The sequence below is a fragment of the Acinonyx jubatus genome, chromosome D3, assembly GCF_027475565.1.
Source record: "Acinonyx jubatus isolate Ajub_Pintada_27869175 chromosome D3, VMU_Ajub_asm_v1.0, whole genome shotgun sequence".
Classification (NCBI taxonomy): Eukaryota; Metazoa; Chordata; class Mammalia; order Carnivora; family Felidae; genus Acinonyx; species Acinonyx jubatus.
Window position 1 is genome coordinate 10673173 of NC_069392.1, and position 24658 is coordinate 10697830.

General features: G+C 56.2%; 1 protein-coding gene across 1 annotated transcript; it reads left to right on the plus strand.

The window, feature by feature from the left end:
• Positions 1-1463: 1463 nt before the first annotated feature.
• PLBD2 (phospholipase B domain containing 2) lies at positions 1464-23699 on the plus strand. The gene is made up of 12 exons (XM_027044338.2): positions 1464-1816; positions 8259-8352; positions 11153-11311; positions 13145-13245; positions 13461-13675; positions 17923-18020; positions 19804-19964; positions 20591-20686; positions 20943-21014; positions 21668-21820; positions 22396-22558; positions 22782-23699. The coding sequence occupies exons 1-12, from the start codon at positions 1527-1529 to the stop codon at positions 22947-22949; spliced, it is 1770 nt and encodes a 589-aa protein (XP_026900139.1). The 5' UTR covers positions 1464-1526; the 3' UTR covers positions 22950-23699.
• Positions 23700-24658: the final 959 nt, after the last annotated feature.

Below are 24658 nucleotides of genomic sequence, written 5' to 3' on the forward strand. Positions count from 1 at the left end.
CAGTTACTAAATGAATTTAATGTGTACGGGCGTTAGGGTGTTTCCAATATTTTTTTAAGTTTATTATTTATTTTGAGAGAGAAGGGGCCTGCATGCATGGCGGGGGCAGGGGTGGGGGTGGGGGTGGTAGGGGTAGAGGCAGAGAGAGAGAGTGAGAATCCCAGGCAAGCTCCCTACAGTCAGCGCAGAGCTTGATGTGGTGCTCGATCTCATGAAACTTGACGTCATGACCTGAGCCAAAATCAAGAGTCGGATGCCTAAGTGACTGAGCCACCCAGGAGGCCCAGGTGTTTCCAATATTTTAAAATTATGAACAAGGCTGCAGTGAACAACCTTATGCATAGATATTTAGAAGTGGAATTGCTGGGTCAGAAGGTAAACGCAAGTGAAGTTTTTTGAGACATTACCTATTTCCCCTCCGTTTAACACATCTACCAGCAAAGTAGGCATGTCTATTTCCCCAGAGTCATCAAGAGCGTAAGCTGTGAAGCTTCTTCATGTTTTTCTAATCTGAAGGGTGAGAAGTAGTTTTTTTTTTAAGTTTTTTTGAAAAGTAGTACAGCTTATCCGGCTTCTCCCAAGGATAACGTGCCACATAACCAAAGTGCAATGATCAGCGCCAGGAATTTGACATGAACACATCACTTTTCACTAAATCACAGACCTTATTCTGATCTCCCCAGTTTTTACACGCACTCAAAACTTCTGGTGTATATTTTATTGAAATTTTATCCTCAATGTAGCTATAATTTGGGTGTCTCTTATGGCCAATGAAGTGAGCATTTTTCATAAGTTTAAGGATCATTTTTACATCTTTTTTCATCAATTGTTCACATTTTTGTCCATTTTTCTATCTGGTTTCCACATTTTCCCCCTTTCACATTTAAAGAGTTCTTCATACATTAATGATATTAGCCTTTATCTATAACATATGTTGCACGTATTTTCTCTTTGTCCGTTAGCTGTCTTTTGACTTTGCTTACGGCGTTTTCCACGTGGAAAAGTTACAGAAGATTTTATGTACTCAAATGTATTGATCTTTTATCACATCTGGATTTTAAGTCATAGTTGGAAGGCCTTCCCCCCCCCCCCCGCCCCCACACACAAGCTATGGAGGAATTCACCCATATTTTTTTCACCACTTCTGGTTTTGTTATTTACATCACGTTCTCATTATTTAGGAGTCTGTGTTTGTGTATGGTGGGAGGAGTGGATCCTGGGTCAGATAAGTACATAGAACAAAATATTAGCCATAGATGGCAGGCACACGGGTATTTGCCACGCTTGCACCTTTTCTCAAGGTTTGACAATTTGAAAGATAAACAGGGGGCAAAGCGAGCGAGGCAGTTGGCTTAGGGGGACAGGGGCGCCGGGGCCCTTTAAGACGGGCCCCGCCCACCCCGGAAGAGCTCGTCCAAGCCCCGCCTCCCGCCGCGCCCCGCCTTCTCCCCCTCTGCGCCGGCCTAGCCCTCCGCTGCCGAGTGCAGTCACGTGAGCCGGGCTGCGGTGCCCCGGTCCGCGCCGTCATGGTGGCCCCGATGTACGGCTCCCCCGGCGGCCGCCTGGCCCGGGCGCTGACGCGGGCCCTGGCGCTGGCCCTGGTGCTGGCCCTGCTGGTCGGGCTGTTCCTGAGCGGCCTGACGGGCGCGATCCCGATCTCGGGGCGCCAGTGGGGGCCCGACGGGCCGGTCCCACCCGCCTCCCGCAGCCGCTCGGTGCTCCTGGACGCCGAGACCGGCCAGCTCCGACTGGTGGATGGCCGCCACCCTGACGCCGTGGCCTGGGCCAACCTCACCAACGCCATCCGCGAGACCGGGTGAGGGTTGGTCCGACTCCGCGCGGGACCCGCTGAGGGAGGGGGTTGCATGGACACCGGGCCTCTCGCCCGCCCCTAGAACCGGGCCCCTGTCTCCCCGAGGGTCACTTTTCCCGCCCCTGAGACTGCAGCACAGCCATCCGGACCGGATCCCTGGGGCTAATGCAGCATCTCTCAGCTCATGGGGCCCAGTCCCTGGCCTTGAGCCAAAGGTGACAGTACCTCTGTTACCCTAGAGACCAGATCCCTGCCACCCAGGCCCCAGTGACTCCATCTGGATCAGGTCCGCGGAGCGCCGCCCCCCTCCCCCCATCTTGGGCCCGAAGGCTGGTGATGGCTCTTCAAGAGAGAAACTCTCATCTCACTTCCTTGGTTGTGGTGGCTTACCCCATGGGTGCCAGCTTCCTGCCTCTGTTCTAGAACCAGGGCAGCGGGACTGAGCCTAGATTGTAGGCCAGTGGGAAAAGCGCGAGGTCCCTAAATTCACATAGACCCGGATAGTATGTTTGCTTGGGCTCTTCTCCTTTCTCTCCTCTCCCGGTCCTCTCTCCTGATCCTCTCTCCTCTCTCCTGGTCCTCTCTTGCTTGGCCAGATAGTATGGAGCCAAGTGCTCGGTCCTTGGTAGTCACGATTGCTGTCCTTATCGCTGGGACCCCGGCTGTCGTTCTGACTCCCTTGCTTGTCTGGGCTCCCATTTCTGTGATTCAGATTTTGGAGGTGCTCCACCGGGAGGTTGAGTGGTACCCTCTCAGGCCCTGTACCAGGGCTTGTGCCCATTCATTCATTCATTCATTCACTCACCTGATGTACTTGGCTTTGGGGACACAGAGCTGAGCACGGTGAGGGTCCCGATTCAGTGGGGAGGCAGATAGTGCCAGGAGCGAAACCTGAGCCCGTGGGCGGGGGAGAATTACCTAAAAGCCTTGTCAGCAGGGCTCAGGCCCTGGATCAAGGCTGTGTTGGGGATCCTAGTGAACCCTAAGTTCCCCCCTACTGCCCTCCCACTGCCCCCATCCACTTTGCTGGCATGCATTAATTCCTGCAGGTGTTGGGGAGATACAGAACGTGGGAGACACCCCCATTCTGGTGCTTTGTGGGACTTGGGAGGGTATCCGGTAGACAGAGGGGACATTGTGAGGAAGGATTTGCTGCAGACACAGCGGGTGGGGCTAATCTGGGAAGGCTCCCAGGGAGAGGAGGCCACAGGGTGGGCTAGAGTCTATGGCAGGAACTAGGGCTCTGTGGCTCTGTGACTCTGGAATCTGGTTACACTTTCTCTGCTGACTCATACGTGTTTTGGGCCCTAACAAAGCCAAGAGGGCCTGACAAATCTCTGCCTGAATGCTGGCGAGGAAGGAGGCACAGAGGTGAGGCCCCGCATAGGGCGGGGGCTTTGTCTTCAGGAGGCCCCCACTGGGCTGTGTTGCTCTGAATTCTGGAAAACAGACGCGGAGAGAGGACTTCCTTGATTGTGCCGGGTGGAAAGGTCTTTCAGGCCCAGCTCCTTTGCTCTGTGAAGGGTAAATCCCTTCACCTCTCTGAACCCATTCCTTCCTCTGCAAGGAAGGGGGGGGGGGATTCAGTGGGGTCACAGAAAGCACCTCTGTTTACTGAAAGAAGGAATGAGTGAAAGAAAGGAGCAGGTGCTCTCTGCCCCATTTTATAGTTGGGGAAACCGAGGCCTAAGGCAAGAGGCCAGGTCTCTTCTGTACTTCTCGCTCCCACCTCCTCTTTCCAGCATCCTTTCGGTCCAGTCTTCCCATTTAGCCCTTGGGACCATGATGTAGGGAGAACTGTATCAGAAGCAGGGAAACTGAGGCCCTTCAGAACAACCTCTTAGAACTCAGAGGTGAGACGAACTACATGTGGGATTTCCTAGTCCCCGATCAGCAGAACCGCCGAGTTGTGGGTGACTGTCTCATTTTTCCAAGGATGGAGGCCAGGAATTTGACTCGTCTTTTGTTTACCTGTACTCGGGATCTCTCCTCCTTCTGTCCCCCAGATTTCGCCACAGGATTGTCTGGCTAAATTCCATTTCCTCTTCCCACATAGTCTGCCCTCTCTCAGTTGTGCTGTATCTGACCTTGGACCGATACTCCTCGTGAAGCCTGGAACAGTTAGGATTGGGTGTGTGGGCATCTGAGCTGCCCCAGGAGGCAGAGCCTTCGCCAGTTTGGCTCTGACCTTGGTGCTGGGGAGGCTGAACCCTCCAGCCTTACCTTTTCCCCCTTCCTTGACGCCCCCCTCTGTCAACCAGCTGCTTGATACGAATCACAGATCACCTTGGAGTCAGGAAAGGAAGAGAATACCAATAAGAGGGAATTAACCTGTTAAGAGGCAGAGAACCAGCCCAAATCCACCAGCCAACAAGCAGAAGCTTGTGAAGTGGATAAATACCATCCAACTGTTCTTGGAAGTCAGAAAAGATAATCATATTCCATCGAGAATGAGGAAGGAGTGATAGCCCCAGATGAGGTAGGGTGGCCTACATACCGAGGGTGCCCAGGGTACCCTATACCCCAAAGCAGGGCGTGGTGACCAGGGGAGATTTGTGACCCCCAGCTCATCTCACAGGAATGGGCTGGTTTTTCTCAAACGTGGCCTCTTTAGACCCTGGAATCGTCAGGCATTAGGCACCGACAGCGTAAAATCGCAGTGTGGCCCATAGACGTTACAGAAAAAACAAAAAAACCCCCCCAAAAAACCGGAGGGAACAGATCAGTGTACCAACTTTTTATTTTTGTTGAAGGAGTGCATTAAGAACAAAACAGAGAAGCATTTATTGACCTCTGTCAGTTTTATCTCCTAACAGATCAGCTCTTTTAGAGCCAAATAAGCAGAAAGGATGTGTTCTTTAATAGAGAGCAGTCTAACGGGTACATTAAGCTTCAGAAATGCTCTTGTCAGTGGTTTTCTCTTGACCGGGGATCGGGGTAGAGTTTGGCAAAGTGGTCAGCACAACAGGGAACCTAGAGGCCGTTTGCCCAAATTCAAGCTTCCCTGTTTTACAGATGGGGAAGCGGGGGCTGGGAGGGCAAGGACGTGTAGTATGAGGCCGAGTGTCTGCCTTACTGTCAGAGACATTTGGGGCCCTTCGCCTGCCTCATCTCTGTGGTGACAACCTTGGAAAAGAAATCATTTGATGGGCGCCCGGGTGGCCCAGTCGGTTAAGAGGCCGACCCTCGATTTCCGCTTAGGTCCTGGTCTCACAGTCCATGAGGTGAAGCCTACATTGGGCTCGGGCTGACATCGCCGAGCCTGCTGGGGATTCTCTGTCTCCTTTTCTCCCTGCCCGCCTCCCCCCCCCCCCCCCCCATAAACAAACACATATTAAAAAAAAATCATTTGATTAGGCCCAGGGCCTGTGGCAACAGAGGGATCCTCAGAGATCAGCCTCAGGGGCTCCAGCCCTGAAATCTGGTGACTTAGAACAAAGCCCCTTGAATGGGAACTCCCTCCATGCAAAGTGTTCTGGAAATAGGCGGAAACCCATCAACCTGGGTTTTCTGAGCAAAGTGAATACAACCCACCTAAATGGAGTCACCTCAGTTGCCCTTTGGAATGAGGCCGCACACCAGGAGATGGGGGGGAGGGTGGTGGGGCTATCGCTTCCTGCTGCTTCTTCCTCGTTTCCGTTCTCTTTTAAGTTTTTGGAATTATTATGCAAGTAGTTAATTGTATTAGACAGGTAATTAATTATTATACAAGCAATTCTTGTGGTAAGAATCCCAGCAGTCTAGAAAGTTAAGACAGGATGCATGAAGTAAAAATATAGCCCCAGAGATAACCAGGGTTAGCTCTTTCTTCCAGAACTTTCTGTGCATAAATAGGCCTAAGTATGTATGCCTATGTATAAGCATAGGTATGTGCGCGCGCCCGTGTGTGTGTGTGTGTGTGTGTGTGTGTGTGTAAAACGCTTTCACACAGACCACCAATTGCGCTTCTCTAAAAAAAAATTTTTTTAAGGTTTATTTGTTTAGTTTGAGAGAGACAGAGACAGCATGAGCGGGGGAGGGGTAGGGAGAGAGAGAGAGAGAGAGAGAGAGAGAGAGAATCCCAAGCAGACCCCGCACTGTCAGCACAGAGCCCAACGCTGGGCTTGAACTCATGAAGCCATGAGATCATGTCCTGAGCTGAAACTGACAGTCAGACGCTTAACCGACTGACCCACCCAGGCTCCCCTAATTTTTTTTTTTTAACGTTGCCTCTGACATCTCGTCAGCACATGGCACTCTCTTCCCATCAGAGCAGTCTCCCTGTTATGTCATTACCTGTTTACATGCCGACCCCTCCCCCCCTCCCCTGCATTGGCCTTTGGAAGGCCGAGCCTGCTTGTCATTCATTTCTTGGCGCCTGGTACCCAGTAGGCTCTCAACGAGGCTTGCTTGCCCAAAGTATCAGGCGTGCACATTTTGATCGTCTTTTCCTCTCCAGAGCCCTCTCTGGGGCTGAGCTGTTCTGGGCCTGGACCCCTTCCGGGGGGCTTTTTAGCCGCCTCCCCATGAGGCTGTCCCGGCTGAGCCTGGCTGTGCCCTGTTTTGTCTCACACTCTCATTAGTGCCTTCCCGTAGCCCTCATTTTCTTTGCAGGAATTGCCTTAACCAGCGTTTCTCCCCTAGGTACAGAAGTCACCTGGGTGAATAGTTTGGTGTCCTTGGAGCAAGGATGAAAGCCGGAACCACACGGGAAAAGATGGATAGATTTGGCCGCACGCACACGAAAACCTCTGTGTGGCAAAAACAAAAGCGAAAAATCAATGAAAATGCAAACATATTTTCAGTGTTAGTGACAAGCGGAGGGCTAATGTGGACATAGAGAATTTCGCAGATCAATAAGCAAAGATAAACACAAGGGAGAAAAGAGTAAAGCGTGTGAACCAAAGAGCTACAAATGACCAATAAAAATGTAAAGACAAGTGCAATTTAATCGAGGAAAGGATTACAATGAAAACAACACGATGGAATTTTTCGACCATTGCCTGAGCAAAGGTGGAAAAGATTGATAGGAATCATTCCCAGCCAGGAGTGTGTACCTTGTGACGAGGCAGCCTGTTAGTTACAAACACGGGGCCTCGGGCCCTGCCCCAGACCTCCTGATCAGAATCTGCTTCTGAACAAGGTCTTTTAGCGACACGGATGCACATCAGAGTTTGGAAATGCTGCTTCCCGGGGGAATGGGAGCCAGCCTGCCTGGAATTGAATTTCGGTTCTGCCCTTTGCCGGCTCTGTTTCACGCTGTGGGTCTGCGGACCTGGTCCGCTCCATGTTTCTGGGAGCGGCGGGCTGGCTGGGGCATGTTCTCAGGTCAATAGCAGAGGCACAGGAGGGCGAGTAGAAACCAAGCAGGCCTCCTCCCTTTTTTTTTTTTTTTAAATGTTATTTATTTTTGAGAAAGAGAGAGAACCAGAGTATGAGCTGCGGAGGGGGAGAGAGAGAGAGGGGGAGACGCAGAATCCGAAGCAGGCCCCAGGCTCTGAGCTGTCCGCAACAGAGCCCGACGCGGGGCTCGAACTCACGAACCGTGAGATCATGACCTGAGTCGAAGTCGGACGCTCAACCGACTGAGCCACCCGGGCGCCCCAAAGGAGGCCTCTTGAGGGCTGATCTTATAACTGGCACACGGTCATTTCCACCCATGTTCTGTTGGCCAAAGCAAGTCCTGTGACGTGACCGAGCCCAAATCAATGGGGCGAGGAAGCGCTTGGCCGTTGGTGGGAGGGACCACAAAGTCGCACAGCAGAGGGCACAGATACGGGGGGGCGAGGGCAGTAACACAGGCTCCCGCAGAAATGACATAACACTGTGCCTTAATTTCCTCCTCTTGTGTGATGGGGGGTGGGGGTAACCATGCCGACCTGATAGGGTTGTAGGAGGGTCGCGAGGATAAATGAGTTCGTACATAAGAAGTGACTAGAACAGGGGCGCCTGGGTGGCTCAGTCGGTGAAGCGTCCGACTTCAGCTCAGGTCACGATCTCGCGGTCCGTGAGTTCGAGCCCCGCGTCGGGCTCTGGGCTGACGGCTCAGAGCCTAGAGCCTGTTTCCGATTCTGTGTCTCCCTCTCTCTGCCCCTCCCCCGTTCATGCTCTGTCTCTCTCTGTCCCAAAAAAATAAATAAACGTTAAAAAAAAAAAAAAAAAAGAAGTGACTGGAACAGCGTCTGGCACAGGGGAAGCCCTCACCGGATGCCGGCTGACGTGATTGTAGGGGGTGGGACGTGGATTGGTACGGCTTTGCGGGGGACGGATGTTTGTCAGTGTTTATTGAAGTGAAAAAAACATGTGCCCTTTGACCCAGCACCCCTCTTGATGGACATTCGCGTGAATGGCCGTTCCTCACTGTGTTTTTCAGGGTTTACCGCTAGAGATGGCCGTGTGCCCAGCCGGGGGCTGGCTTTGCATCTGTCCCCGCGCTGACCAGGTGTCCCCTCTCCTCCCCGTCTAGATGGGCCTTTTTGGAGCTGCGCACGAACGGCCGCTATAACGACAGCCTGCAGGCCTACGCGGCGGGCGTGGTGGAGGCCGCCGTGTCTGAGGAGGTAAGACCGGACCGGGGCGGGGGGCGGGGGGGCGCGGGCAGGGGGGGACACCCGGGGATCCTGCCTCCCGCCCCACCCAGCGTGTCCCCCAGGGAGCTTTGAAGGGCTCTGAGGTGAGGCGTGTGCAGAGGGGGCTCCCCTGCCTCTGCCCCCAGCCCTGCACCTAACTGGGGAGCAGGGGCTAACGTGCGTTCTCGGAAAACTTAACGCCAGGCACCGTTTGATGCGTATAAAATATACGTAACGTGTCCCAAGTCACGAAGCACAACGATCCAACGAACATCCAGACTAAAACGTAAGGCTGTTACTGATACCTTTGAGGCCCAGCCCCCGCCCCCAGAGGCACCCGTCACCCTAAATGTGACTTCCATTCATGCATTCACTTATACGGGGGATAGAATTCACATGCCGTAAAAGTCACTGTTTTAAAATGCACAATTCAGTGGTTTTTAGTCTATTCACGGGGTTGCGCAACCGTCACCCCTAATTCCAGAGCATTCTCATCACCCCACAAAGAAACCCCGTGCCCCTACCTCCCTTCTCTCCCTCACCCCAGCCCCAGGCAACCCTTCATCTACCTCCTGTGTAGATTCGCGTGTTGTTAGCAAGGTTTCATATGAACGAGTGGTCGCCTGTGTCTGGCTCCTTTTACGCGGCGTCATGTTTTCAAGACGCATCCACGTTCTAAAGTATATCGAGCCTCGCTCCTTCTTGTGGCCACGTGATACTGTATCGTGTGGATAGAGCCCATTTCATTCATTCATTCGCCCATGGACGGACACCCGAATTATCTCCCCTCTCTTACTTCTGGTGACCTACTTGTACTTCATGTGATGAATCCCCAGGCAACATACCTACTAATCTGCTTTACTTGATTTGGGGCGCTGTGAAAGGGATCTCATAAATTTCGGAAGTCAGCCCGTGTCACAAGTAGGTGAGGCTATGGAGTGACAGCCATTCTCCCCGCCCCCTGCGTGGGTGGAGGTGTGAAGCCCGCTTTGGAAAATCATTGGGCAGTAAAGAGCGGAGGCTGCCCACGCCCGGGGTTCCAGCGGCCTCAGTTGTCGGGTGTGCCCGGGCGACCCGCTTAAGGGGACGCGCTTGAGGGGCTCAGAACTGCCTTAAGGTGGCAACAGCCGAACGCCCCTGGCGCGTGAGTGTCCAGATGGTGCTACAGTGGCAGGGAGCCGATGACAGGGCCTTGATAAGGAGTGAGCCGCCGAGCTGCGTCCAGGTCCTCGGGGGCGAGAGGGAAGAGCATGCGACAGACGACGGCACGCAGTGGGACACTCCTTTATGAAACTCACGCTCCTCGTCGTGATACCCCAGCAGCACTTTGGGACGCCCTCCTGGGATCCCGATGTCCGGAGAGCTGCTTAGACGCTGGGTCGGGCCTGTGCTGCTTGGGGCGCTTGGTGGTGAACGAGACCTGATTCCATCTCTCGGGGGGCCCGTAGCCTGCCAGGAGCACCGGGGCAGGGCCACAGGGCTCCCCTGTAAGGAATCCCCAACACGTGTGCCCGGGGCTTTGCCCGCGTTCTCTCCCTGATCCTGCACACCGCACCGAGGCCCAGAGAGGGGAGATTACTCACCCAGGGTCACACAGCCCATCAGCAGGGAAGCCAGCACTCAGACCCGCCTCTGTCTGCCCAGAGGTTCTGCTGCCTCCCCTACTGGCCCGGGGGGCTTCCCGTGACTGGCCACTGCGTCCTATCCCAGGCTGTGTCCCCTGCACCCAGGCCAGAGATTGGTGTAGGCCAGGCGCTTGGCAAATGCTTCTGGAAGTAGGGGAAGGCTGCATGGTCGAGGTGGCATCTTACCGAGGCCTCGAGGGCAGAGTAGAACGTGAGGGTGTTTCAGGGAGATGAACGCAGAGTGGGGGTCCATCTACACCTTCCCCTGGTTCGAGTCTTGACTCTTTGATTCATTACCTAGAGGACCTCGGGTAAGGTCCTCGCACGCCTGTGCCTCAGTTTCTGCAGCTACGAAGTAGGGATGCTCACGGTAGCGTTTTCTTTACGGAGTTGCCGTGGGGTTCGACCGTGTTGGGTCACGCAGAGTGCTGTCAGTGCTGGCTACGGGCAACCGGCCACTTCTCCGTCACGCTGCAAGTTAGGGGACTTCCCTCCCCCTGCCGGAATGTCACTGGGTGGATTTGGGATTCCAGGTCAGGTCTGGCTGATCTTGGCCGGCCTCCCCCGGGCTTCTGCAGTCAGCTGACAGGTCAGCCGGGGCAGCCGGGTGACCTAGAATGGCCTCATTCCTGTGCCTGGGGATGGGCTGTCTGCCAGCGGGTGTGATGGGGCGGCGTGGTCTTTAACCTCTCAGGAAGGTGGTCCAGGCTTGCTCGTGTGACATCAGAGCAGGGGGTGTGTGGAGGGCTTCTGAGGGCCGGTTGAACGGGCACGTGTTCTCTTACCCACATGTCGGTTGTGAGTTCCTTGCTGTGTCCTCGGGGCTTAGGATGGGGACACAGTAGGTGCGTAAACAGTAGCTGACTGAATGGGGACGTAGACTGGGCGTCTGAGGCTGTTCAGAGGCACAGTCTGAACAGACTTTGAACGGCGGAGGCTTTCAAAGGAGGGAGGCAGCCAGAGGCTCTGGGCCCCCGAAGGGACGAGAGCGGGGTGGGGGAGGAGAGCAAAGGTGCGGAGGGGGCCTCCCAGGGCGCCTCGGCTCTTTGGAGGCTGGGGTGGGGGCGAGGCATCGGAGCCCGAGTCGGGGGGCCGGCTGGGTCCTCCTCGAGGGGAGCAGCCCGGCTGCGCCACCCCGGCCCGCGCCCACCTCGTCCGCCCCGCAGCTCATCTATATGCACTGGGTGAACACGGTGGTGAATTACTGTGGCCCCTTCGAGTACGAAGTCGGTTACTGCGAGAAGCTCAAGAACTTCCTGGAGACCAACCTGGCGTGGATGCAGGAGCAGATGCAGCGGAACAAGGGCTCTGCTTATTGGCATCAGGTGGGCGTGGCCCCCGTGCCCATTGGGCGGGGCGGTGGGCGGGGCTGCTTTGGGGACCTGACTCTGCTGTGGGTGCTGTTGCTCTGACCGCCGGCCTCCCACCCCTCTTCGCCGGCCCTTTCCCCTCACTCTCTCCTTCATCCTTCCCTCCATCAGTCAGGCCTTCCTCTTTCCTTCCCTCCCTCTCCAGCCACCCGTCCATTCCTCCATTTGTCTGTCCATCCATCCAGCCTTCCCTCTTTCCCTCTCTTCTTCCCTTTCCCTCTATCCCTCCCTCCCAGCCATCTCCCCACCCACCTACCCACCCACCCATCCGTTTATCCATCCAGCCATCCAGTCTTCCCTCCCGCCATACTTCCCTCCCTACCTTCTGTCTTCCTTTTCCCTCAATCCTTCCTTCTCTCCCTTTCACCTGTCTACCCATCTGTCCATCTTCCATTCATCCTTCCCTCCCACCCCGCCCTCTGTATGTCTAGTTTGTCCACACATTTACCACCCACAAGCTTATCCCATCTTTCACTCTCTTCCTGTCACCCATCTGTTACCCCCACCCATTATCGCCCCGCCCTTCCCGCCATTGATGTGCCCCATTGGGTTGTCTGTCTGTGTCCCTGTGCACCGTCTACCCATCTGCACACTTCCCCCCTACGCCCCCCTCCCATTCACTTGCCCAGCTGTCTGTCTGACCAGCCACCCTGTCTGCTTTATTCCTCACCTTCTTCCTGGCCATCGGTCCTTGAAGCACCTGTCAGTGTGAGTCTGTCCATCTGTAGCTCCTTCTATGCCTGCCCTCTCTCCCCATCTTAAATCTTGCCAGGGGCTGCCCTGTTCCCTGGGGATCATGCCCACACACCTTTTGCACCTTCTCTGTCCCCAGCTTCGTCTCTTGCTGACCACGCTCTGTGCTCCAGCCTCCCTGACCTCCTGGTTCCTTGAACCCTCCTCTTCCCTCAGGGCTTGTGGCCCGCTGCTCCTTCTGCCAAGAGCACTTCCTCTGCCTGGCTCGCCCCCCCACCCCTCACCTCTGTCCGGTCCTCACACTTCCCTGTGGTGCTCTAGTGAGGGACTCAGAGTCTGTCTTCCACTGCCCGTGAGGACAGGCAGGGATCACATCTACTTTGTTCACCAAAATACTCCCAGTGCCCAGCACAAGGGCCGGCACATAGTGGGTGCTTTATATGTAAGGGATTGTTGAATATCTATAGATGAAGGAAGGGGTCTGTCTTGTCCTGTCTGCCCATCCAGTCTATGCACCTGATTAGACATCTGTCCTTCTGTCCACCCTGCCATCCATCTGGACGATTGCTTCTCTTTCCTTTCCTTCTACATAACTTAGTGGCCACCCATCCATCTTTCAGGCCTGCCTGCCTGTCTGTCTGTGTAGCTTAGCCTTTTGCCCGTCTGTCCATCTATCTTACAGATGCTAGGTGCGTGGTCAAGGCCCTACGGGGGACACAGTGATGATCTCCCTGGTTATAGAACAGTGACGGTGACAATGGGGAGAAGTCAGTTACAAGACACATGGCCCTGAGGCAGCAGCGCAGCCAGTAGCTAAACTCAGAATTGGGAGCAGTTGACAATGGGTCAGGGCTGGCTGGGAGGCTTCCTGGAGGAGGTGGCTTTGAACTGGGCTCTTAAGTGGGAGTGATTTAGGTTGGCGCAGGGAAGAGACATATAATTAAGTAAGTAATGGCAGGAAGGGTGGGTGCTGGGTAAGAGGGGGGTCAGGGCTGGCTGGAGCCATGAGGGTGCACCTGGGCCGCTCCTGCTCTGTCTGGATCCCCAGACCAGAGCCCCTCCCACCGCCTCACCCTCCCTCTGCCCCTCCCTCAGGTGCGGCTGACCCTCCTGCAGCTGAAGGGTCTGGAGGACAGCTATGAAAGCAGTGTGACCTTTCCGACTGGGAGGTTCACCATCAAACCCTTGGGGTTCCTGTAAGTGCCACCCCCGGAGTGGACAGGGTAGGGGAAAGGGCCCCGCGCCTTATAGTCAGACAGACCTGGGTTCCAGTGCCCATTCTGCCGCTGCCTGGCCCGGCCTCGGACCGCTCAGCTCACCTTCCAGAGCCTCAGCTTCCTCCTCTGGGAAAGGGGTGTGTAAGTGCACTCCTGGCAGGCACGGTGACCCTCTGGTGCCCGGCCCTGCCCAGCCTGTTGCAGCTTGCTGGGGACCTGGGAGACCTAGAGCCAGCCCTGAACAAGACCAAGAGCAAGCACGTCATGGGCTCTGGTTCGTGCTCCGCCCTCATCAAGCTGTTGCCTGGCCAGAGTGACCTCCTGATCGCCCACAACACCTGGAGCTCCTACCAGAACATGCTGCGCATCATCAAGAAGTATTGGTTCCAGTTCCGGGAAGACCCCCAAGGTGGGTGGATGCAGGTGTATCTGTGCGCGTGGGCGCGTGTGGGCGCGCGGGGCGGGCTGGAGGGTGGGCGGAAGGTGCGGGCCTCGGCCCCACGCACGCCGCGGGGCCGCCCTCAGAGTTCGTCTCATTTTTAACACGTCTGTTTCCTTTTAGTTCGTACTTTACAAGGTGTGTCAGTCACCTGTTGCTGCGTAACAAGTCAACCCCAGTGTAAAACAACCAAAGCTTGAGACCCAGCCATTTACTTGTGCTCGTGGGTCAGCCGGGTGGTTTTGTCATCCGGGGCCAGGCAGGCCTGGGTGATGGTGGCCGGGTCCCTGACGCTTCTGCGGTCAGCGGAGGTGGGACGGCCGCATTTGCCCGTCTGGGGCTTGGCCGTCAGCTGGGTGTTGGGGCGGCCGGGCCGGCGCAGGCTCCTTCGTGTGACATCTGGGCAGGGAAGCGTGGAAGGCCTCTTGAAGGCCGATTGAAACCGTTGCTCAAAGCAAGTCAAGTGACCCGCTCAGATATGAGAGGTGGGGAAGCAGAGCCTGCTGTCTGAGGTGAGGAATTGGAGGGTCCCACTGCAGACGGTATGGGTGCGAGATCAGGAAGAATGACGGCCATTTGCGCAAATGCTCAGCTGCGTGAGGAGCGTGCGAGTACGTTCTTCCTGTCCAATGTGAAAACTTTGCAACTAAGGCCCAAGTGCCCCAGAGTGGCTCCCCGCCCACCAATCCCCGGCCCCAGCGCCGCAACCCACCCCCCCACACACCCCGAGGTAGCCACTGTCACATGTTCGCAGTGCCTCCCTCTTGGCAACCCTTAAAAATCAAATGTTGCCAGGAGGTGGCGAGGCGGTGGGGAAACATACACCCTCCTCCTCTGCTTACGGGACTGGGGCTTGGTGCTGCCTCTTTGAAGACGAGCCCAGCCGGCCTCTAATAAGATTCAAAATCTGTCTCTCCCATGGTCCAGCAGTTCTTGGCTCGGGTCTGTCCCTAGAGAAACATTGCGACTTCCTGCACAGAGCCCGGGTACAAGGATGTCAACTACCATAATGGTCTGGAAACAACCTAATGCCTGTTAATTTCAAGTAAATGTCTGAATTGACTGACACGTATACAGAGAAGTGTGCGTGTCATTCGTGTAGAGCTGAGATGTTTGCGGCTTGAACGGCCCTGGGTGCAGCACCCACATTTGGCCTCACCCCAGCATAAGCTCCATCTGATTCTTACAGCATAGACGAGGTTTGCCTGATCTCGAACGTCACGCGAGTGGAAACACGCGGCATGTGCTCGCCTGTGTCTGAATTCTCCCGCTTAGCGTGATGCCTGTCGGGCTCGTCCATATTGTCACCTGCGGCCATAGGTCTCTCCTTTCCGTTGCTGTAGATCCGTGAACACTGTAATGTCTTTTTAAAAAACCTACGTAAGGGGACGCCTGGCTGGCTCAGTCAGGAGAGCCTGCGACGCTTGATCTCAGGGTCGTGAGTTCGAGCCCCACGCTGGGAGCAGAGTTTACTTAAACAAAAACCTACATAAGTTATACACATGTTACAGAAAATTGGAAAATACAATAAAACATTCACATAGAATCACAATCACTTTGAATGCCGCACGACCCCTGGGAGATCATTTCGGAGGCTATTTGGTTATGTTTTTTCCGAGACTGAAATATACTTTATTTTTCCATTTGCTTTAACTGATTTGTATTATGCTAGTAACATGTGAATACATTCGTGCGGACACAAATTCTAGCAATGTAGGTGAAGAAATACATCTCTCCCGTGAAACCCTTCTCCCAAATTCCAGACCCCTCCTAAAAGGACACCTGTTGCCACTTTGGTTTGGATCGTCTAGATTTTTTTGGATGCCTTTATAATGTGTATGTGTGAACCTTTTTTTTTGGTTAAGTCTTTATTTTTTATTATTTTTATTTTATTTATTTAATTTGTTTATTTATATTAAATATAATTTATTGAGGATGGCACCTGTTGGGAAGTCTTTATTTTTTAGAAAAGCTTTAGGTTTACCGATAAATTGAGTGGCTATTACAGAGAATTCCAATATACCTTCCCACTCCTTTCTCCTATTATAAACATGTTGCATTGGTGTGGTGCATTTGTTAACAGTTGATCTAGCAATATCCGTATGTTACTGTCAACCGAAGTCCTTAGCCTACATTCAAGTTCAGTCTGAAAAGTATGGTCGTACGGATTTTGGTGAATGCACGATGATGCGTATCCGCCTTTATAGTATTATACAGAAGAGTTTCACTGCCCTAAAAAGTTTGTTTTAAAAAGTTAGGGTTAGGGTTAGGGGTTAGGGGTTAGGGTTAGGGTTAGGGTTAGGGTTAGCTCCAGGCTCTGAGCTGTCAGCACGGAGCCTGCGAGATCGTGACCTGAGCTGAAGTCGGACGTTTAACTGACTGAGCAACCCAGACGCCCCTGGCCTTGGAGAAGTTTTGATAATTGCCATGTTCAGTCCACCTTCTAACTGCTGGATGTTAAACTTTAAACTAGTTCTTAGTTGAGGACTTGGGCCATTTCCAGGTCTTTGGTGTTTGTAAGACAAGTGGGCCCCCAGGTAGAAACACTAGGTTAAAAGATGGGATAATTAAACATTTTAGTCTCAAGATGCACACAGCCAAACTGCCTCCAAAAGTGGCTGGGCCAGTTTATACTTGTCCACAAGGCTGGGAGGTATCAGCTTTCCCCTCAACCTTGCCAGCACTGGGTGTTATGGTTTTTTTCCATTTTTGACATTCTGATGGGTCATAAATGACATCCCGGACTGAGCTTTTTTTTTTTTTTTTTTGTATTAACTTTACTGATGGTTAGTTTAAACACAGTGTAGGATATATATATTGATGGGTTTGACAAACACAGGCCATCATGTAACCGCCACTCAGTAAAAGCAGAGAACACTTCCGTCACCCGGGAAGGTCCTTGTGCCCTTTGTAGTTATCCTTCCGGCAACCACACCCCTGATCGCCTTTCCATTACATTAGTTTTGCCTGTTCTAGAACTTCATATACACACCCCCTGATTGGAGGCCTACTGTGTACTGCCGTGGGCTAGACGCTCTTCACCTTGGCACTCTTGGAAGTTAAATCCTTAAAGAAAAGGGAATCCCTTCCACTTTCGACAACATGGACGAACCTGGAGGGCATTGTGTGAAGTAAAATATATCGGACACAGAGAGACAAATACTGTATGATCTCATTTATAGGTAGAATCCTAAAGCGTGGAAGCAGAGAGTAGAAGAGTGGTTGACAGGGGCGGGGTGGAGGGTGAAGCAGGGGGGACGTTGGCCGAGGTTCCGTTCTGAGATGAGTACGTTCTGGGGATCCGAGGTTAACTGGGTCGTGACACTTGAAATTTGGTAGGAGAATAGACCGTAAGTACTTTAACCCACATGAGATGGTAACTATGTGAGGTGATGGGCGCCCTCCAGAGCTTGACCGTGGGCATCATTTCACAGTGTGTGTGTGTGTGTGTGTGTGTGTGTGTGTGTGTGTGTGCATGCATCAGACCATCACACTGCACACAGTGAATACAGGCAACTTTTATTCATCAGTTATATCTCAGTAATTCATCGGCTGTATCTCAGTAAAGCTGGAAGACAAACAAAAACAAAGCCCGTGCGCTCAGACTTCTGGGTTTTGCCCTCTGAATTATCATTTTTACAATAGGTCTTTGCAACTAAAAAACAAAACAAAACAAAACAAAACGGGGGGGTGGAATGCCAAGGGGTGCCTGGGTGGCTCAGTCAGTCAAGCGTCGGACTCGATTTCAGCTCAGGTCATGATGTCACGATGGTGAGATTGGGCCCTGTGCTGAGCGTGGGGCCTGCTTGGGATTCTCTCTCTCCCTCCCCCTCTGCCCCTCCCTTGCTCTCCCTCTCTCTGTCTCAAAACTAAACTGTTACTAAAAAAATTTAAAAAGGAAAGCCAAAGCATTCTAGTAAACGAAATGTATTTTTAAAGAAATGTGTGTGTATATATATATCTCTTTTTCCTCTTTTTTTTTTTTTTGCTACTGGCTTTCCTTTTTACACATGCACACACAGACGCACACACACACACACACACACACGGCAAAGGCATGGTTTGCTACACATCAGAACGGATGGAGGCCGCCCCGAGGCTGCTGCTCCCCATCTGGAGGCTCTGTGTCTTGGGCGGGGGCGCAGGGGTCCCCGGATGGGCTGATCTGACCTGCACCCCTATCCCCCGCTGGGCTTACTCTCCCCCCCCCCCCACAGTGAATTCTCCGCTGGCTCCTGGCAACAAGCTGGTCTTCTCATCCTACCCTGGCACCCTCTTCTCCTGTGATGACTTCTACATCGTGGGCAGCGGGCTGGTGAGTGTCCCTCTCGTGTCGCCTTTCTCCCCGGGGCTGCCGATCCCCAGTCCCTGCCGGGGCTCCACATTGTCTGCTCCGCGATCACCCCCTCAGCGATCCGTCGCTGGTTTGGGGGCCCGTTTGCGGTTTTGTTCGTGTGTCTTTAGCATACGCCGCCCCTCCCTCCACCGTGACCTTGCTGTTTCTCGTGCTGCCTCCCCTCTTGCCTTCCGCACACTCCCTCTAGCCCGGCCAGGTTTTCTGAATAAATGTTGTTTCCAATGCGTTGTTTTTAATCGGTTTTCCTGGCCGGGGTCCAGACTCGTTTAGAAATATGTTCCTGGCATCCCCGAGCCGGGGCATTGAGCCCTGAGATTGCAACATGCGGAGGAGAAAAAACATTGCTTTAAAATAATACCCTCCTCGCAGAAGGTGCCAGTTCCCGGAGTGGGGTGGGGGGGCGGCGGGGAGGGGCTCCTTCCTTCCCTGTTGCTTTCTGAGAGAAGCATGGGGTTTAGCTCCCTTAAATGTGGAAGGAAGCGCGAGAGGGCCAGGTCGTGGGGGCGGGGACCCCCTCGCTGCAGTCCTGGTGGGGAAAGGAGGGTACAGTCTGGGGAAGGACAACTGAGAAGGTTTCATCCAGTTCCCTGGCAGGTGCCCCGGCAGGCAATTAACCTTCCAGCAGGGTCCTTAACTGTTTCTGTGCCACAAACGCCTTTGGCAGGCGAAGGCCCTGAGAAGGACCCCCTTCTCAGAGTAACGTTTTTAAACGCATAAGCCAGAACATAGGGATCATAAAGGGAACCGATTATACTGAAACGCGTTGATCGAAATACCACGTAAGGAACCTTTGCATGTTGTACACGTGCTGCTTACTGAACGCGCTGAAGGCCTGACCACCGTGACGCAGAAGGAACGGGGAGCAGAAATGATATCCTGAGCGAGGTGCCGCCCTGGCGCATGCTGGGCAGACGTCTGTGACCTCTCTTGGTGACGGTCTCAGGTGCCACTCGTGCCACGGGGAGCTGCCAGTGGAAGGAGGTGCCGAGTTTCAGTTCGGTGGAGGTGGGAACAGAGATGCACTGTTTTCCCCTCCCAGTCTGCCGGCTCCCCTTGTCCCGCCCCCGGCTCAGAGCTCCCCTGCCCCGAGAGGGGAAACCGCCCTCCGGGGCTTTCCGGGCCACGCCGGTCCGAGTTCTGGCAGTGGCTTTGGGTGCTAAGAGCAGTAGAGCGAGGGGCAAGCAAGGGACGGGGTGGAAGGAGTGGAAGAAGGTGTTCCCACCCGGGCGTTGCTATCACGGATTGGTGTGGGAGCCGGAGGTTCGGTGATCGAATCTCGGCCCATCCGCTTACCAGCCATGACCTTTGGCACGTCCCCTGGCTGTTTCGGGCCCCACTTTACCTTTCAGTAAAGAGGGGCATCAGAGGTCCTGCCGCGTTTTCCTCAAGCCCCCCGACTTGCCCTGCAGAACTGCAAGGCAGGTGTAGAAATGGGATGCCGTCTCTCTGGGGAAAGATTTGACCGACTTGGTCGGGAGAACGCGTCCACAGGAGCAGCACCGTGGGCTCTGTCGGGGGCTGTTCTCCGGGACAAAGCTGGATGCGTGATCGTGAAGCCCCCTCGGCGCTCAGCCAAGGAACCAGTGAGGAACGCGCACCCAAACCAGGACCCGGGGTTTCCAAAAGCTGTGAATAACCAGCGTGCGGACCACGATTGGGGCAGCATTGCCACTTGGTGGCAGCGTGCCCGGTCGTAAGTCAGGTGGCCCTTCAGTGCAGCGTCCCTTCTGCTCTCCCACAGGTGACACTGGAGACCACCATCGGCAACCGGAACCCGGCCCTGTGGAAGTACGTGCAGCCCAAGGACTCTGTGCTGGAGTGGGTCCGCAATGTCGTGGCCAACCGCTTGGCCCTGGACGGGGACGCCTGGGCGGACATCTTCCAGAAGTTCAACAGTGGCACGTGAGTGGGCTTCTGGCACTGTGGCCTCCTCATCCCCGAAATGGACCGACCCCCCCCAACAGTCACGCCCCCGGGGACCTGACGTGGCACCAGGGCCACATACCCCACACCCTCTGCAGAGCCCTCATGGTTCTTCCTGGAGTTGGAAAGTGCCTTAAAGTCTTCTCCCTTGTCTTATATTTAGGGAAACTGAGGCTCAGGAAAGGAAGGGCTTTGCCCCTCTCCTGCAGGCTCTTCTATCCAGGGACAGGCTCTAAGAGGGAGGCCAGGAAGAGAACCTGGAATATGAGAGCTCTGGGGACAGGGAAGGGCTGTGTGAGGAAGGGGACATGCGTGGATGAGGGCCTGTGAGCCAGAGACACTGGAGCTGGACATTGCAGGGCCTTGGAAGGTTGGGCAGAAAAATTGACTTCTGTTCCAATAAGCACTGGGGAGCCATAGATTCCTCTGGAGCAGGCAGACGGTATGATGAGAGCTGACGACACCTGTTCAAACTGCAACGTCAGGGTGACAGTCAGACGGCCGGACTTCCCCCACCCCACCCCCACCCCATGAGTCCCTACTCCGCGGGCCACTGGGGCGGTGGCCCCAGGGTGTGTTCAGTCCCCCTTCCTTGGGCACGGCAGGTACAACAACCAGTGGATGATCGTGGACTACAAGGCGTTTGTCCCCGGCGGGCCCAGCCCTCGGAGCAGGGTGCTCACCGTCCTGGAGCAGATCCCGTGAGTACTGGGGGAAGGACGGAAGGGTGTTCCAGGCAGAGGGAACTGCCTAGGCAAAGGTCTGGAGGCATGCTGGAATGTGTGTGGGAAGGTGTGGGAAGACGAGCATCTGAGGAAGGCCAGGTGGGAGAGGGGAAGATTCAGGACGCAATCTACCCCGGGGCAGTGGGGAGCCATCAGGGGTTCTGGAGCAGGGCAGCGCCCACAGTTGCTCCTTTTCTCACCAGTCTTGCCCCGTCTCTCTTCTCGGTCCCAGGGGCATGGTGGTGGTGGCCGATAAGACCTCGGAACTCTACCAGAAGACCTACTGGGCCAGCTACAACATCCCGTATGTCCCCACCCCTGCCCCATACCCGCCTCACCCTTGCTCAGCTCTCCGGGCTGGCCAGGGGTCTTCCGTGCGCGATCTTTTCAACCCGTGGAGCAGAGAAACCGCTCTGCCCTTTCTTTGGCCAGAAAAGCCCTGCCGGTCTGGGGGTTTAGGTCTGCACCCACGGCAGGGTGGTGGGGGTTGGCTCGGCTCAGGTGCCGACCCCTGCGGTGGCTCCCTCGCCGTGTGTCCTGTAATTAGGCTGCGCAGCCGCAACCTCTTGGCCCTCTGTCCTCTGCCAGACAAGAGATTTGACGCTTACGACCCCCTCCCGGCAGCCACGGCCACTGTTCCCATGTCACAGATGAGGAAACTGAGGCCTTGCGCGAATGCCTGCCTTTCCTGAGGTGCCTTCCACAGCTGTTCAGTGGCGAAGTCGGCATCTGAATCCATGTCTCTGGGACTGCAGAGCCTCAGCTTGGTCACCTCACCAAGCCGCACCCCCCCCCCCCCCCCCCCCGCGGCCTCAACGGAAGACGTTGTTGCTGTCCTGTCGTGGTTGTTAGTGATCATGTTCTGGAGTGACCCTCCCCCCCCCCCCCCCCCCCCCACCTCCCGGGCCACAGCCGGCGCGGTCAGAGGCCGGGAGTGACCCTCCTTGTGCCCCATAGGTACTTTGAGAGCGTGTTCAATGCCAGCGGGATGCAGGCCCTCGTGGCCCAGTACGGGGACTGGTTCTCCTATGACAGGAGCCCCCGGGCCCAGATCTTCAGGCGGAACCAGTCGCTGGTGCACGACTTGGACTCCATGATCCGGCTTATGCGGTGCGTGGGGCAGCGGGAGCCCTGAGTCCCGTGGGGGCTTCCTGTGCACTTTCCTGGCCCTTGTGTGACCCTCACGGCGAGCCCGGGGGCCGTGGGGCGGCGGCCAGCTGTAGCCGCGGGTGCGGGAGCCCTGTGGCGCTGTCCTGTTCCGGGCGAGGGTGCCGGGCAGCTGTGGGGTGGGCCACCCCGTGCCAGGCACGATGCCCGGTGCCAGAGAACCCGCACCGAGCAGGGGCGCCCTGGCCGTGGGAGGCGCGGAGCCCGTCAGGCGCGCGCACCGATGTGGGCGTGAGCTTGGGCTGGCGGAGCCCCGAGAGATGCCAGAAGGGGGCAGGATGGGGCATCTAGCCCGGCTTGGGGTTGGGGGCGGCCTGAGCAGAGACGAGCCGCTGAGCATGGCGCGGGCAGGTGCAGGGGTGAGGGAGGCCCAGGCGGCGGGGTGGGGGTGGGGGGGGGGGAGCGGGCACCTGAGGGCAGGTGGCTTGTCCCGGGGCTCTGCCGCCACGGGGAGCTCAGCCCCGTCCTCGGCCCCCTCTTCCCGGCGCGACTGATGCCCCCTCCCTTCCCTCATCCAGGTACAACGACTTCCTGCACGACCCACTGTCACTGTGCAAAGCGTGCAGCCCGCAGGCCAACGCAGAGAATGCCATCTCGGCCCGCTCCGACCTGAACCCGGCCAACGGCTCCTACCCTTTCCAGGCCCTGCAGCAGCGCTCTCACGGGGGCATAGACGTGAAGGTAGGGCCCCGCCCTGGGCCTGGGGGCTGGGGGTGGGCTTGGGGAGGAAGGGGGAGGGCGGTGGCGACGGCTCAGGTCAAAGTGGATGGCAGGACAGGAGGCAGGGTCGGCGCTGGGCTGCGGTGGGGGTCAGAGTTAGGGCTGGGGGTCGGGGCCCTCCAGATTGGGGCGGCTCGGGGCCCGGCCTGGGCTGGTGCTCAGCGGCCTCTGCCCTGGCCCCCAGGTGACCAGCATGGCCCTGGCCAAGGCCTTTCAGCTGGTGGCGGCCAGTGGCCCCACGTGGGACCAGCTGCCCCCGTTCCAGTGGAGCGCCTCGCCCTTCAGCGGCCTACTGCACATGGGCCAGCCCGACCTCTGGAAGTTCTCGCCCATCGAGGTGCGGTGGGCCTGAGCCTCCGTCTCGGCCCCACCGACCCCCGCGGGGCCACCACAGGCCGCTGCCCCGACCTCCCACCCGCCCGCTCCGTGGGCTTCGTCACCTGCTGTGCCCGGATGCGGGACCCGGGTCTGCCAGGGTTACTCTCATCTGGGTCGTCTCCTAGGTGGGACACGGGGCCCGCCGGGGCCCAGCACTGACTCGTTCGCTCTCCGTAAGTGGGCGAGTGCCGCCCTTGTCCCCTGCCTCTGCACCTCTCTCTCTGCCCCGTCTGCTTCTCTCTCTCCCCCGGCCTGGGGCCCTGTCCTCATGCTGCCCTCTCCTGAGGGCTTGGGAGGGGTCCTCGGGTGGGGTTCGGGGCCCCTGCTGGGGCAGCGGGGGACTGTCTGGGTCCCTGCCTCCCGGTGTCATTCCTGCCGGTGGCTCTGGAGCTTGTGGGGCTTCGGCCCCGACACCTGGGCGTTGCCTCTGGCTGGCATCCGTCCTGCCACCTCCCGCCCCTGCCCCCCTCGGGAAGCAGCCCCCTGGTTTCCCTCCTGGGCGGCTTCCCTGAGGACAGAAACTTGAAAACAAACAAAAACCAAAGTTTCTGGTGACTTGTGGCTGCGGGGGTGTGCGTGTGCCTCGTTGGCCTCGTTGGCTGCAGCCTCTTGCCCCTTGCCCCCCAGCTTGGGCCTGCCCTTGGCCTCTGGGCCGTGCCCACAGCTCCCCTGCTGTAGGAACCAAATCGCAGGCTGTGCTGCCATTAAATGAGAGGCCGTGGCCCCTGTGCTGTGCTTTTTGGGGCAGTGGGGAAAGCTGGGTTGCTGCCTTTTCTCCTCTCTGGTTTGGGTTCTGGACCATCCACTCTTGCATTCTCTTGTCCATTCTTCTGTCTATCCACCTAGCCATTTATTCATTTGCCAACCCTCCTATCTGTATCTACCCACCCACCCAGCCAGCCAGCCACCCATCCATAGATCCATCCATCCATCCATCCATCCATCCATCCATCCAGATGTTCATTGAGCACCTCCTTTGTTCTGGGTCCTGTCCTGGGGCCTTCTGAGCCAACAAGACTTCCCCAAGTTCCACTGTGGGGTACTACACAAGACGAAACAGAGCCTGTCACCTTCTGACCTTAGCCGGCTGGTCGACCCCAGCCCGCAGCGCCTCAGCTCTTGTAGTGGGCGGAGGGGTCTGCCTCGCCTCTTTTGGGGGCTTTGTGCCGACACAGGCAGGACAGTGGAGGCTGGAAGCAATCCAGTGTTCTGGGCAGGTTTTCTTAAACTGAGCACTATTTTAGTCGCAGTCTGGCCCCCGGGGAAGAATTGTGGGGCCCGGGAGCTGCTGGTGTGCTGTTGTTCCAGCCCTTCCTTGGTATTCCGTCCCCTGTAAGATACATGTGTGCCCCTCCTGGCTGGAAATCGGGGGATGGGCCTGTGTCCCGGGCGGGCTTGGAGTGGGGTCCCCAGTCTCCCCTGAATCTCACAGCCCCTGCTGTTTGCTCGGCTGGGTGGGACTCTGCGGAGGGAGCCGCATCGTGTCCTGAGGGGCTCCGGGGGGGATCTCAAGCTTCACCCTGACCTTGGGGATTCAATGAATTGCCTGAGGCTGCTGCCGGAGGCGCGGGGATGCCCGTGAGCAGCGTGCGTGCCCCTCTCGGACCTCGGGGAGCCCTGGCAGGCCTTCCTCGGTCTGTTTTCGTTCGCTGGCTTCCGCCCACGCTTTCCTCGGAAGACGGG

Coding starts and splice junctions, on each gene's coding strand:
- PLBD2 (XM_027044338.2), top strand. CDS start 1,527: ATGGTGGCCCCGATGTACGGCTCCCCCGGCGGCCGCCTGGCCCGGGCG. Junction 1,817..8,258: donor AACGCCATCCGCGAGACCGG/GTGAGGGTTGGT, acceptor CTCCCCGTCTAG/ATGGGCCTTTTTGGAGCTGC. Junction 21,821..22,395: donor TCCATGATCCGGCTTATGCG/GTGCGTGGGGCA, acceptor TCCCTCATCCAG/GTACAACGACTTCCTGCACG.